The 14,225-nt window shown below is 48.7% G+C and overlaps 1 protein-coding gene across 1 annotated transcript; it reads left to right on the top strand.

The window, feature by feature from the left end:
• The first annotated feature begins 3,539 nt into the window (after positions 1-3,539).
• On the top strand, positions 3,540-10,743 carry CIMIP1 (ciliary microtubule inner protein 1). The gene is made up of 4 exons (XM_066385792.1): positions 3,540-3,661; positions 6,373-6,454; positions 7,864-7,965; positions 10,353-10,743. The coding sequence occupies exons 1-4, from the start codon at positions 3,594-3,596 to the stop codon at positions 10,512-10,514; spliced, it is 414 nt and encodes a 137-aa protein (XP_066241889.1). The 5' UTR covers positions 3,540-3,593; the 3' UTR covers positions 10,515-10,743.
• The last annotated feature ends 3,482 nt before the right edge of the window (positions 10,744-14,225 follow it).

Raw genomic sequence — 14,225 nt, 5'->3', positions numbered from 1 at the left:
TCATTTGCTGAGTATGATCCATACACCGGTGAAGAAATTCACTGGGGTAGGGTAGTCATATAAGAGGTGGGATGCCCAGGTATAATTAATAAACAACAAATGATTTCTTAGTATAAGACAGTAAAAGTGTGCTCCTGGACATTCCATTTTCACTGGACCACCTGGGTTTCTATTTGCTGAGTCTGGCAACACTATAAATGGAAGGTACTGGTGGTTGTGCTAAGTCAGGGTGGGCAGCACACACCCAGTGGGACAGTGAGTCTGGGCTCTGTGCACAGTTAGGTGCAGCAAGTCCTTGCCCACCAGACAGGAGGAGTCTTCAGGGATGTTGGGGAGCTGGCATCTATACAGTCTGGGTCCTCTGTCACCTTCAGCCACCTGAAACCAAAGTAAGTCTTAATGTCACTCACAAGTGTCACTAGGAGAAACTTGGCCTGTGCCTGTGCAGACATCACTTTGGGAAAGCCCGAGCTCCTCCTCCAACTATCCTTTGTGGCTTAGATTCAACAGTCATAACTGAGCTCCAGCACTTGGAAATCCAGAGAGAAAAGGGCAGCCTCATGAGTCAAGAGAGAGAGGGAAACCAGGCTATGTGGACCCCATCTCCCTGTGGGGTCCTGCCCCTAGAAAGAGCACCGTCATGAGGGCTTTGGAGTTTGGTTCAAATCCTCTCTCTTCCCCCTGTTGTTTGAGCCCATTTTCCTTTCCGCTAAGTGTTCACAAATGAATCCCTCCTCCATGACATGAGACGTGGGGAAGCACCCAGCCAGGGCCGGTGAAAGCTGGCGCCATGATGGTTGCTCAGGGTGGGGCCCTGGGAGCAGCCCCAGCCAGTGTACCTGTGGTTTCCCCGACACTTCTCGAGAAGAAGGAATCCACCTTCCAGTCCATGCCCCCAGCCAGCCACAGCCTCATTCTCAAATCTGACATCCTCAAAAAGCAACCCACAGTTCCACTCAAAGCCCCATTTCCACCTCCCCACACTGTCTTGGGCTGAGGCCCTTGAACCAGGACAATTCCTCAGGTGATGCTGTCTTTTATTCATGAGCACTAGCCATCCAGGCACTGCCTCCTAGTATACCTACAAGCTCATTTCACAAACGATGACAGTGGGGCTCAGAAAGGCTAACCAGTTCACCCAAGGTCACTGAGATGTCCCTCAGCCGAGCCAGGACTTGAGCCCACACCCAATCCCAAAGCCTGTGCACTAAACCATAACACTCTACTCTTTCCCTGTCCTGGATCCACCTTCCTGGGTGGCCCATGCAGATATATCAAAGGCAAATGGACAGAACTAGCAAATCCTTATTCATCTTTCAAAACCCAACTCACTCATCTCCTTCTCTGCACTTTTCTGCCTCATCCGGGACTCACTCTGAATCACATTCAAACCACTGTAATTGCATGTATCAGGCTGCATTGTCATCACCCGGTTACATTCACAGCCCTGTCCTTACTTGATCGAACTCTTGGCAGGCATAGAAGCTTCCCCTTCCATTTCTGCACTGGTCACACTTCCAGGAAGCTCAAAGCTGCACTGGTCTCTTTGGTGTTCTTCAAACACTCCAGGCTGGTTCCACCATGGGAACTTTGCCCTGCCCTTCTCTCCTCCGTGGAAAACCCTTCCAATCCCTTTGCTTGGGTCCCTCTGTCACCAGCTTCATGCTCAAACGTGCCCTTCCCCGAGAGGCCTTTCTTAAAGCAGTCCCTTAAAGTATTGCTTTCCACACCCCTTCACCTGGCTTTGTCCCCAACAGCCTCCTTCCCCACACTGCACAGCCCTCCCTGCCCTCATCAGCTGCACACCTGTCTCCGCTCCCTTGTCTGTCTTCCCAGCAGGTATGTCATCCCCAGACGACGAGTCTGTCAGTTTGTTCCCTCCTGGGTCCCCAGGCATGCAGGAGGTGCTTAGCAAACATTTGCAGAATGACTGAACCCTTGGTGTCTGGCTTATATAGAGACATTCAGTAAACGAGTTTATTCTTAATTAATCATTTTAACAGAATCGTCTTCAAAGCTTCCTGAGGGAGAAGCAGACACTGCCTTCCCACCTGATGGGTCCTCCTCTCTTCCAAGCCATCCACTATTCACAATTCCCCCTGAGGCGTCTTCCCTTCTGTTGTATGGATGGCGACCTCAGACACAAGACCAGGGAGAAAACTCTAGGCCACCTTGGACACCTGTTCACCCCGTCCATGGCGATCGGGCCCAGCCCTAACCTTGCCCAGTCCTGGGCCTGGTGTGTTACACATTCACTGATTAACCCATTCAACACAAAATCCAGCCCCTGTCTGCCCCCTCACTATTTAGGCTGAGTGGGCAGTTGATACAACCCCAGTCTAAGGCTTCCACCCAGCATTTCCAACAGCCAAGAGAAACATCACCTGCCTTGGGTGTGGAAAACACAGGAGGAAAACAAATCCCCCACAAAGGCATAAATCTGTGGGTAAGGGAGTAGCTCAAAGAAAAAGAGAGAGGAGGACACAGCAAAGAGAACCACAGATACTCAACTGGAAGATGAAAACATCCAGGTCACTACAGAGTGGCCTCGGGAACTGTGGGGAGGTGACCTGCAGATCAGCAGAGCCTGCTGTCTTTGTTCTCCCGTTCCGTGGGGCTCTGGACACCTGCGTGTTCCTCCGCAGCTCAGGCAGAAAAACTCCCGCACCCCGTGCAGTTGATTCACTTACGTTGAATCTTAGACCCATTTTCTAGGTGCAGGTCTAGGACACCATGGTACAGTGGAAGCCTTCAGGGTGATCGAGTCAGTCGACAAATACCGATTGAGCACCCCAATGATGGGGGGTCATTGTGGATGGGCATGAAAGAGTGTGGGGTGCAGGGCTCGGAGGAGGGATTATCTGTGAATTCTGGTTGGGGCTTGTTATATGCCAATCGAAATGCTACATACGCTCTCCGGAGCCACATGCAGGAACCGTCATAGAGGCACTGGGATGGTGTCCAAAGACTCAACTCCAATGTCCACAGCAGCAGAGTGGAAAACTCTTCGGGAATGGAAATGAACACCTGATGGCTGCAGACAGCAACATGGGTGAACCCCTCAAACACGACATTGGGCCCAGGAACCCAAGCACAAAGATCACCACGTGGCGGAACTAAGCTCTGCTGAGAGAACTCGACAAGGAGGCGGGCCGGAATGTCCCATTCCGTAATTCGGGCCCTGATTGCGAGGGTGCCTTCTCTGTGACACTGTTACCACAGTTAAGCTTGCTACGTTTGTCGGTGGGTATACTTGCATTTGAGGTCTAAATTTTAAAAAGGCGGTTGAGTGTTAGATCCTGTTGTTTCCCCAAGGTTTCCCGCAGAGAAAAAGGGCCGCCGCCGCAGACAGGTCCAGGCAGGAGGGCAAGGAGGTGGGCGAAGAGCAGAGCGCAGAGGCGGGCGGAGGCTGGGAGGGGGCGCACGGATGCAGAGTGAGCCCTGAGGCCCCACCCTCCGGGCAGGTGCGCCTCCGCCTCCGCCTCCGCGTCCCATGTTCCTTGGCAACCGGTCTCCTGGGCAACGCAAGACTCTGAGCCAGGGCGGCAGCGCGTAGGGCAACTGAGACCCCGGGACCCGTGGCGCAGGGACTCATGGCGCAGAAACCCATCAGCACCGCGGCAGCCGAGCGCATGAACTTCGTGGCCCAGGACGAGATCTGGTAACGGCGGGGATCCGGTAACCCGGTGGGCACATCAGTTTCCACGAAGTTCTAGAGGTGGTGAGGGGCCTTGAGGACAGAGGGCAATGATTGGGACACGTGGTGGACCAGAGGGCTTTCCATTCTCCGTCTTCTCTTGTGCGATCACAAAGGCCTGAAAGATTTTGTATCCTGCTCCACAACCATCCGCAAGGCTAGCTTTGCTTAAAATACTTGAAAGATTTACCGAATTTTTTAAAAAAGGAACCAAACGAAAATCTTAATATTTGTTTAATCTGAATGAGAGATACATATACACTTTATATTCTCTCTTGCTTTTCCTGGCTTTTTAAGGAATAAGATTTTAATGTAAAGGATAGATCCATTTTCTATAAGATTTATGTTGCAGACATGTGTAATGATTGCTTTTACTTGGCTTTCTCTCCGACTTATAAATATTATCCCATTTCTTTGAAGTTTTAATCAATATAGGAAGTTACTAGTTTCGAGGCCAATAAAGTAAATTTTAGTAACAACAAACTATAATTGTTTGCCTCTGAAAATTCAGTTATCCTGTGTGTCATCTCAATGACTTTTACCATTTTTTTAACCTAAAATAGCCATTTCATATTTTTCTTTAAACTGGCTTTGTTCTACTTAACAAATTTATTTTTATAAGAAACTTTATATTACTCTTGAAAATGAAAAGTCAGTATTATTTGGCATAAAATACACAATTATTGGTTTTTTTTAAACATCTTTATCTTTATGCAAGTACCCCCTCTACCTAGAATTCTCCTTTCTCCCTTCTCGACCAGATAAACTTCTACTCAGTTCAAGACCCAAATCAAATCACCCTTCCTATGTGAACTGAGCCGGTGAAGCCCTTAGACCAGGGGTCCCCAAACTTTTTACACAGGGGGCCAGTTCACTGTCCCTCAGACTGTTGGAGGGCTGGACTATAAAAAAAAACTATGAAAAAATCCCTATGCACACTGCACATATCTTATTTTAAAGTAAAAAAACAAAACGGGAACAAATACAATATTTAAAATAAAAAACAAGTAAATTTAAATCAAGAAACTGACCAGTATTTCAATGGGAACTATGGGCCTGCTTTTGGCTAATGAGATGGTCAATGTGCTCCTTTCATTGATCACCAATGAAAGAGGTGCCCCTTCCGGAAGTGCAGCGGGGACCGGATAAATGGCCTCAGGGGGCTGCATGTGACCCGCGGGGCCGTAGTTTGGGGACCCCTGCCTTAGACAGTGCCGTTCCGTGTCCAAAGTGGCTGCTGAGCACGTGAAATGGAGCTATTCCAAATTGGGATGAGCCATAAATATGCACTACCAGATTTTGAAAATCTCATACCAAAAATAAGTGATGTTAAAATTAAGTTCAGCTGTTTACTTTCACTTTTATTAATGTGGCTACTAGAAAATTTAAAATGGCATGTATGGTTCATAACTCTGGCTTGTGTTACATCTCCATTAGAAATAGACTCTGCCATAGATACTAAGTGCCCAGGGCAAAGAGCTTGGCCAGGGTTCTGAAAATGCTAAGACACCCTGGGGGGTGGGGAGGGGCAGATAATTGATTGCAAAATAGGGAAAGAAACTTGAAAATCAAAATGAATAAATGTTTACACAGAGTTTAATTAATTTAATTAAAATTCATTTAAAATGGATACACCCACTCTTTGATATCAACTCAACTCAGCCTACTAATGTGCAGAAAAAGCAAGGTGGGGCCCTGGCCGGTTGGCTCAGCGGTAGAGCGTCGGCCTGGCGTGTGGGGGACCTGGGTTTGATTCCCGGCCAGGGCACATAGGAGAAGCGCCCATTTGCTTCTCCACCCCCCCCCCTCCTTCCTCTCTGTCTCTCTTTTCCCCTCCTGCAGCCAAGGCTCCATTGGAGCAAAGATGGCCCGGGCGCTGGGGATGGCTCCTTGGCCTCTGCCCCAGGCGCTAGAGTGGCTCTGGTCACGGCCGAGCGACGCCCCGGAGGGGCAGAGCATCGCCCCCTGGTGGGCAGAGCGTAGCCCCTGGTGGGCGTGCCAGGTGGATCCCGGTCGGGCGCATGCAGGAGTCTGTCTGACTGTCTCTCCCCATTTCCAGCTTCAGAAAAATACAAAAAGAAAGAAGAAAGAAAGAAAGAAAGAAAGAAAGAAAGAAAGAAAGAAAGAAAGAAAGAAAGAAAGAAAGAAAGAAAGAAAGAAAGAAAGAAAGAAAGAGGTGGGGCGAGCGAGGCAGCTGAGGGGTGGTATTTAAGGAAGGCTCAAGTTCAAGGTCATGTAAGTGCTCACTGTGCCCTTGCAGGAACCTCGGAGTGGGTGCCTCCTTAGATTTGGCACGCTAGGTGTATCACTCAGCCCCACCCTGGTCCTTGCCCTTTAATGATTTAACACATGCCCATCACTGTGGGTCACAAGCACCTCCAAAATAAGTACCTATGTAGCCTGCCAGGCAGAGTCAGCCCCTGTTCTGTCTGCTCCCCAATGCACCACCCAGCCATCATCTCTGGTTCTCAGAGGGTATGCTTCCCTCACCAGAGAGTATGAGGTCTCAGCGACAGGGACGCACTCCCGCCAGCACCTCGCTCCCTCCCTGGCACAGAGCCATCATTCCGCAACTGCGCTGACTGATGTAAAATTTCCCAGTGGACCTTTTGGAGTTGGTTGGCTACGACTACCTTCCCAAATGCCGTCCAGCACTTTGGAACTTTCTCTTTTAGGAGAAGCTACCTGAAGGCTGAGAGTGAAGCACGGAAAAACTGGGCCCAGAACTGGGGATTTTTAACAACCCCTCTCGAGGAGGTAAATATAAATTTTATGAGCCCACAGTTTATAGAATCGATCATTTCCAAGAATAAGTGGTTATGAAGTGTATAATTTTCAAGAATAAAATTAAAGAGCGTGTGGTAGGCAAAGACTGCCGCCTCTGGAACCTGGAGGGTCCCTACTTTCCCAAATTTATTGAGCACGTACTACGAGCCAGGAATGTCCTTGGTGCCTCATCCCAAGCAGCTTATTTAACCTGCACAAGAACCCCTGTGTAGAGGAGGTGCTCTTTTATGCCTATTTGACAAATTAAAAAATTGAGCTTAAAGAAGAGCCAAGTCATGCAGCTAATAAGGAGATGCTTCGAGGGGAGAAGCTGGTCTGTCTGAGTCCAGGGCCACTTGGCCTTAGACTTGTCATCTGTGAAATGGGGCGATGGTCCTCACCTGCCTCACTGAGTGACTAAAGATTCGATGGAATGAGATGGTGAGGCAGAGGTAATGAAGAATTATTAGGGAAATGTCTTCGAATGCCCTAAACTTGATAGGTAACAGGAATGGGGAAAGGGTCAGGCATAATAAACATTAGGGACTGGTGGGGACTCCAGCAAAGAGACCACCGTCCTCATCCAGCCACAGCCACCCTCAGCCTGGAGGAGGGCTGTCATTCAGAGAGGCCAACTGCAAGTTCAGAAATCCAGATGTTTAAATAAAATCTTCTTAGTCTGGAATAGCGGCTCAGATTTATAAAACACCATTCAGGCCCACAAAACACTTGCGTGGGCTTTATCGGGATGGTGGCCACCAGTCTGCACCCTTTGAAGCTATCTCAGGACACAACATGGGGAAGCCACATTTCTTTAGAGGGCTGCAGAACTCAATAAGAGCTGCCTAATTCAAAATAGTCATGATTCAAGGCAGCATCCACCCCACTTGTATAACTCACCCCACCCATCCCACTAGCTTTGAAATCATGCCATTCTTAACGAATTTTTTAAATACTTGGAGAATTGTACAATCTGAAATTGTATGCATAAAATGAGTCCTATTAAATAAAAATGCATAAAAAGAGTCTATATTAATATTCTCTGTATGTAATTCAGTTGGATTTTTGAAGAGTTCAAAATTGCTTTAAAACTTAGAAAGGGAATGGGGGCTCTTCTCTGATATTTTAAAGATTGGTCCTAGAACCTGGTTGGCATTTTTTAATTGGAGCCCGTATCCTGTAGAGTTGTCTCAAACTACTACTTGGGAATCTCAAGCAGCAGCTGCAGGAGAGGAGGCGGCACGGCGGTTCGGTGCCTCTGAGTCCCCAGCTACCCCCTTGTCTAACTGCGATGGGGACGAGCTGTGTCATCTGCAAAGCGTAGCGTTCTAGGGGCTGGTGAAGAGGACACGTCCACTGTCTCAGTCTGGCATTTCCCATCTCTGGGAATTGTGTTTCAGTTGATCAAGGGCGAAGAGGAAGCTTCCCCCCCAAAGCCCAGAATCGAGCTTCCCCAGAGGTTCCGCATCCGGCCGGTGACCCCAGTGGAGAAATACATCAAGGTTTGGAAAGTTGTTTTTAAATACTTGTTTTTCTAAGTGAGAAGTAAGCCCCACTGGGGAATTTGTTTGCAGTGGGTACACAAAACCAATTGTCAAAGGTAAGAGCGCAGCAGCCTTGGGCAGGTGGGGAGTCCAGTTTCTGTGCCCTTCCCATGCTCACGCATTGGGTTACTGTCTCTACGCTTTTGAGAGCCTCTGCCTCCTGCTCTGCAGATGCAGAGGGGGGCCGGGAAAATGAGGGGCATGGTCCATTCTTCAGCAAACATAGGGAGTGGGCGGGAAAAGGCCGAAGCTCTGGAGTCAGACAGGTCAGCCACTCACCTCCTTGTGGTCTTGGGCAAGTGGCTTGACCTCTGGGCGTCTCTATTGCCACCTGTACAATGGGGGTTCGTGAAAGCACGTACTTCAAGGAGTGGCATCAGGTCCAGTGGGAGGCCACCTGTGAAGGACCTAGAACAGTGCCCAGCGTTTTCAGAGAGTGCCAGTGACTGTTAGCTGTTAGCAGGTGTCAGGTGTTTGGTTGGGCAATCAGTGATGAACTAGAAGGCAAGACTCCAACCCATACATGAAACAAGAAAATCAACAAAATTGTTATATGCTGTGCCAGATGCCATGGAGTAAACAGACAGGTGGTGTTGGAGGATAGAGGACAGAGTGGTCAGCAAAGGCCCCCTGTGGAGCTGAGGGCTGAAGAATGACAAGGAGAGAGAGCAGGGAGTATTCCTGGCAAAGGGAACAGCATGTACAGAAGCCCTGAGGCAGAACAAAGGTCATGTTTCAGGAGCAGCAAGGGATGGTGATGTGACTGGAGCTTGGTCAACTGGGGTGGAGTAAAAGTGGGGAGGGGAGGAAGGGGGATGGAGAAGTGCAGCAGGGCCAGACCCCCTGGACCTCGGAGGCCAGAGGAAGCCGTTGGGATCTGAGCCCAATTTTCCGTGGAAAGCAAGGCTGTGGCATGTCGCGCTGGCCTTTTTAAAGATCACTCTGGTTGCTGAGTGAGTGACAGGATGCTCCAAGGAGAGAAGACGTCCGTGGCATTCCCACCTGAGACCATGTGAAGACGGGTCAGAGGCGAGACACTGCTGAGCTGGGCAGGTCCCTGGACCTCTTCTCACGGGTCTGTCATTCTGGTTGTGGTTTCTGACCTCTGCTCAGCTGTGGAGAAAGCAGTTCCCTGTTCTGACGGGGTAAGGGGACGAAAATGTAGGACGAAGGCAGCCAGGAGTGGGAGACGTTAACCACTTTTCGCAGAGAATAGCAGAATTGCCCTTCACAGAGAATGAACCAAACTACTCTCCCAGAATGCCCTTGTCAAGGGTGTTGTTTTCATTTCTTGGCCAATCTGGTGGGTGAAATGTGGCCTCCCCGGGTGGTATTTGATTGCATTGCTCTCACAAGTTGGAGAGAAACTTGAAAGCTCGTCCACGTGTTCCCAAGGGCCCGTCTGGGACGATTTCCCCATAGCTGGCTCCAGGAAATTTTCTCCCTTCTGGCGTTTATTGATGACCCTCCCTACATGTGGTCTCTCAGGAGATTAATTTTAATACTTCATCAAGAACATATGTTAAGGGGCTTCATCCACCAGTGGCAGCCCGCCCACCAGGACCGCCCCCTCCACCACCGCCTCCAGCCAAGATGCCTCTAGCCAAGCGTGAACTCATAACCCCAAGCATATTAAACCTCTTTATCTCAGCTCTTCTGTTAGAACAAATATTCCTCACTGTTTTCTCCACTCAAATCACCCTGTAAGAGCAGAACAGACGATTACTTCAAATGGAGAGGGGGAAACTGCCTAAACATTTATCCTCATTTTCCAAAAATTTCAAGTCTGTCCAAGGAACTGACAAATGAAATTGTGTTGTTTGTTTGTTTTTCATTTCAGATAGAATCCCATTTTCCTCTTGGATTTTAAAAGTTCAGTTTTTTTTATTCCTGTAGTCTCTACAATTTGGGAGTGTGTGTGTGTGTGTGTGTGTGTGTGTGTGTGTGTGTGTGTGTGTGTACACACATCCTAAAGCCTTTTAATCAAAGCAAGAGGGCTATATCTACCAGATTACCACCTGACAATACTGTCGTACGTTTTATAAAGGGTAATGTTTGATATTTCTGTACTTTACTTTTTTCCTCCTATTTTGCTCTTTTACCAAATAAAAATAATTTTACGGGAGGTCGCAAATCAAACAAGATAAAGAAATGCATTTGGTGAGCATTACTTTCAGGAATAAGGTGGGTCTCAGGATCAACCTGGTTGAAATGTGCACCTTACATAGGGACCTTGGCTTTGCTGTCTTTTCTACACCACGCCTCACGTGCAGATTCTGGTGCCTCTGTGGACACGTCTTAGGTCACTATGGCCCATGACTAACCTCCCTGTGTCTCCATTCCAGGTCCTTCCATCACCCCCGGTTCCGAAGACGACCCAGGGCTTTATCGGCTGGAGGTCCAGTGTGCCTGGCCTGAACAAGTGCCTTGAGCATGACTATGAGATCAGAAGCTGCAAAGGGGCGTACGCCAAGGAGCTCAACTGGCCGGAGCAAGGCGTTCACTGAGTCCAGATGGGGACTCCGGCCCTTGCGGCAGTGCGGGGCAGAGCACCGGGCACCTGGCACCCATGCTCAGGAAAGAGAGAGTCCTCAGGGCCCCCCTGAGGACATAGTTCCCACCACCTGTGTTCATGAGATGCTGCAAAGAACACATAGTAGCCCTTTGACACTTTCTGTTCAATTCCTCCCTTCCCCATAACACTCATTCTTGGCTAATGTAATAAATAAGGTAAAATTGATTCTCTGAATTTTTTTTTGATACTGTGGAAATTTCTAGGTATGGCTTTAAAAAAAAATAGTAATGTGATTTAATTTTTAAAATATCTGTCTAGGTCCTTTCATGTCGTTTACTATCCTACCTCTCACCATCACTGTTTATAATGAGACTGTGGACCAGGTGTTTCTGTGCCCAAATTTCCCTGGGCCCACTTTTGGGGAGGAATAAAGCACTTTGAGGACCCTTTGACTTTCCTTTCCCCAGACATTTGCAATGTCAATAGCTTCAAAGGTAGAAATGAGCCCGGGATGTGCCAGTGAGTGGAGGTTTCCAGGACAGGAGGCCCCCTGCCCCCCGGGATCAGCACAGAACCTCCCTGCTTACCAGCCCCTGCCACCCCACCACACACAGCAGCCAGCTGGCCCGGGATGTGCCAGTAAGTGGACGGGAGGCCCCCTATCCCCCGGGATCAGCACAGAACCTCCCTGCTTACCAGCCCCTGCCACCCCACCACACACAGCAGCCAGCTGGCCCGGGATGTGCCAGTAAGTGGAGGTTTCCAGGACGGGAGGCCCCCTGCCCCCCGGGATCAGCACAGAACCTCCCTGCTTACCGGTCCCTGCCGCCCCACCACACACAGCAGCCAGGCTACGTTCCTTCCCCTTGTGGACATTTGACATTAATCTTTTGGTCCTTGCCTGCCCCTGAGGCTTTGCTCCAGGTCTTATAAGTGGGGGGAGGTGGGGCGGGGCATCCAGCTGGTCACAGTGCCAGAAGGAAAGCCAACATGCCTGCAGGTCCCTTGGACTGGTCCCCAAAGCGTGGGAGAGTGCAGAGACTGTAGCCGAGCGTTCCACAGCCTGTGGAAGTGGTTTGTGTTTGTTTCGGAGTAGCAGAGGGTAGTGCCTTCTTCACACCCTGAGTGGCCGGGGTGGGGGTGAGGGGATCTTCCCCACCCCCACTGATCACCCTGGACTCAGTCTGTCCTCAGTAATTTGGGCCACACTCATGGGCTCATAACAGGGCAGAAGTGTCCAGTCAATGGCCTCAGCTGAGAATCAAAGTGGACAACACTCGAAGATTCAATTACCCTGGATGGTTTCAAACTTGACATTTAATCTATGGAAATCAAGCTCTTTGTGGGTGTTTAAATGGGCCCATAAATGTCACCACACACTGTAAAATACCACTACATTTCCAAGGTCAAGACGAGGCCGGCGATCCTGTACACACCATGGTATAATATATCCCAGCAGCGGACCTCCAGGTGGGCCTCAGAATGAGTAGCCTCCGAAATGATATAAAACATAACCCGGTGGGACAGATCCTGTCAAGAGCTCGTCTCAGCACAAGAAGCGCCTAGGTTGAGTTGTAAGAAAATGACATGAGCAAATAAAACTCTTGGAAAATACAAGCTTTACACATTCAAACATACTCTAGAATAACTGCCCCAGTGGCCCCTGGACTTCAAGTGTCCAAAACCTGAGACCAGATGTGTCTGAATATTTAGAATTTTGTAGGTTTTAAGAAGCCTGTATACTATATATTACATAACCCTCTGGCAAGGTCTGGGGCAGCCAGCCCCACAAAATTAAGTCCATTACTATTTTTGCAGCAAAATGTGTGAACATTCACTCTAAATGGAATCAAGACTCTAAGGAGCCACTTACCCAGTTTGGTTTAGGTTTTGCCACCTATTATGTGAACGTGTTGTCCCCTCCCCTTGGGTATGGGCAGGACCTAGTGATTCTCCTCCAAGAACAGATGTGGCAAAAATGACAGAGGCTACTTCTCAGATTAGGTTTAAGAATGACTTAAATCAGAGGTCCCCAAACTACAGCCGGCAGGCCACATGCGGCCCCCTGAGGCCATTTAACCGGCCCCCAGCCGCACTTCCGGAAGGGGCACCTCTTTCATTGGTGGTCAGTGAGAGGAGCATAGTTCCCATTGAAATACTGGTCAGTTTGTTGATTTAAATTTACTTGTTCTTTATTTTAAATATTGTATTTGTTCCCGTTTTGTTTTTTTACTTAAAAATAAGATATGTGCAGTGTGCATAGGGATTTGTTCATAGTTTTTTTTATAGTCCGGCCCTCCAACGGTCTGAGGGACAGAGAACTGGCCCCCTATGTAAAAAGTTTGGGGACCCCTGACTTAGATCTTGCAGCTTTCTCCCTTCCCCATCTCCCTCCTTCCCTCCCCTCCCCCTCTCCTCCTCCTGCTCCTCTCATTCTCTCTCACTCACTGTGATGAAGCCAGCTGCTGTGTTGAGAGATACTCTGTGGAGATACCCACATGACCAGGAATGATGGGAAACCATATCCAACAGCTCGTGAGGACCTGAGTGAGGCCTTTAGCCAACAGCCCACAAGGAACTGAATCCTGCCAGCCATCTCATCAAGTATATATAAGGAAGCTGATCTTTCCCAGTGAGGCTCCAGGATGGCCACAGCCGGTGAGACACCCCGGCCCAGAGGACTCAGTGCAGCTGCACCTGGATTCCTGACCCACAGGAACTGCAAGATCACAGGTCATTTTAGGCCACTAAATTTGGGGGGAATTTGTTACTCAGCAATAGATAACAAATCCAGGTTATTTCTAAATTGACTCACCCAATTGCCATCATTTTCAGGAGAGCCCAGAGGATTCCCCCACAGCAGGGGTCCCCAAACTCCGGCCCTGCGGGCCACATGCGGCCCCCTGAGGCCATTTGTTCGCCCCACCCCCACCCCCGCCGCACTTCCAGAAGGGGCACTTCTTTCATTGGTAGTCAGTGAGAGGAGCATAGTTCCCATTGAAATACTGGTCAGTTTGTTGATTTAAATTTACTTGTTCTTTATTTTAAATATTGTATTTGTTCCCGTTTTGTTTTTTTACTTTAAAATAAGATATGTGCAGTGTGCATAGGGATTTGTTCATAGTTGTTTTTATAGTCTGGCCTTCCAATGGTCTGAGGGACAGTGAACTGGCCCCCTGTGTAAAAAGTTTGGGGACCCCTGCCCCACAGGCTCTGAAGTGTGCCAGAGTTCTGGGACATTCCCTTGAGCCACACCAGCTCTCTCTTAAGGAGTAGAGCCCTTTTCCAGGGAAATACCCTGAAACACCCTTCAGGAAAATCTGCCTTCACATCCAGAGGCTGGATCCGAATTCCAGGTAGTCACCTAAAAACAAAAGGGCTTTTCAAAGTCAGAGTCAACAGCATTTATTTGAGATCAATAAGAATAGCTATTCAGGATGCACTGATTCAGGTAGAGACCCAAATAGTTCTGATTAGGAGCCAAAGGCAAGAAGCATTTATGAGAAAAGGAAGAAGACAATTCCATCTATAGCAGGGAGGCACCACTATTGGCTGTTGGTGCAGATAAGGTAAGAACATAGTGACACTAATTCTAAATAATGCTCTTAATTTTCAGCCCGGTAGTCACAGTACCAGCTTTCTTATTATCTTGCAAATACGTAGTTCTTTAGGATACAATCTTGCTTTAGGACCAATCCAAAGG

The sequence above is a fragment of the Saccopteryx leptura genome, chromosome 5 (genome assembly GCF_036850995.1).
Source record: "Saccopteryx leptura isolate mSacLep1 chromosome 5, mSacLep1_pri_phased_curated, whole genome shotgun sequence".
In the NCBI taxonomy this organism is placed as follows: Eukaryota; Metazoa; Chordata; class Mammalia; order Chiroptera; family Emballonuridae; genus Saccopteryx; species Saccopteryx leptura.
Note: the sequence above shows the minus strand (reverse complement) of the source record. Positions and strands in the feature narration are given on the sequence as shown.

What these genes read in the sequence shown, in the direction of transcription:
- CIMIP1 (XM_066385792.1), top strand. Translation starts at nt 3,594, where the DNA reads ATGGCGCAGAAACCCATCAGCACCGCGGCAGCCGAGCGCATGAACTTC. An exon ending in GTGGCCCAGGACGAGATCTG is followed by an intron (nt 3,662 to 6,372) that starts GTAACGGCGGGG and finishes TTTCTCTTTTAG; the next exon opens with GAGAAGCTACCTGAAGGCTG. An exon ending in CAGTGGAGAAATACATCAAG is followed by an intron (nt 7,966 to 10,352) that starts GTTTGGAAAGTT and finishes TCTCCATTCCAG; the next exon opens with GTCCTTCCATCACCCCCGGT.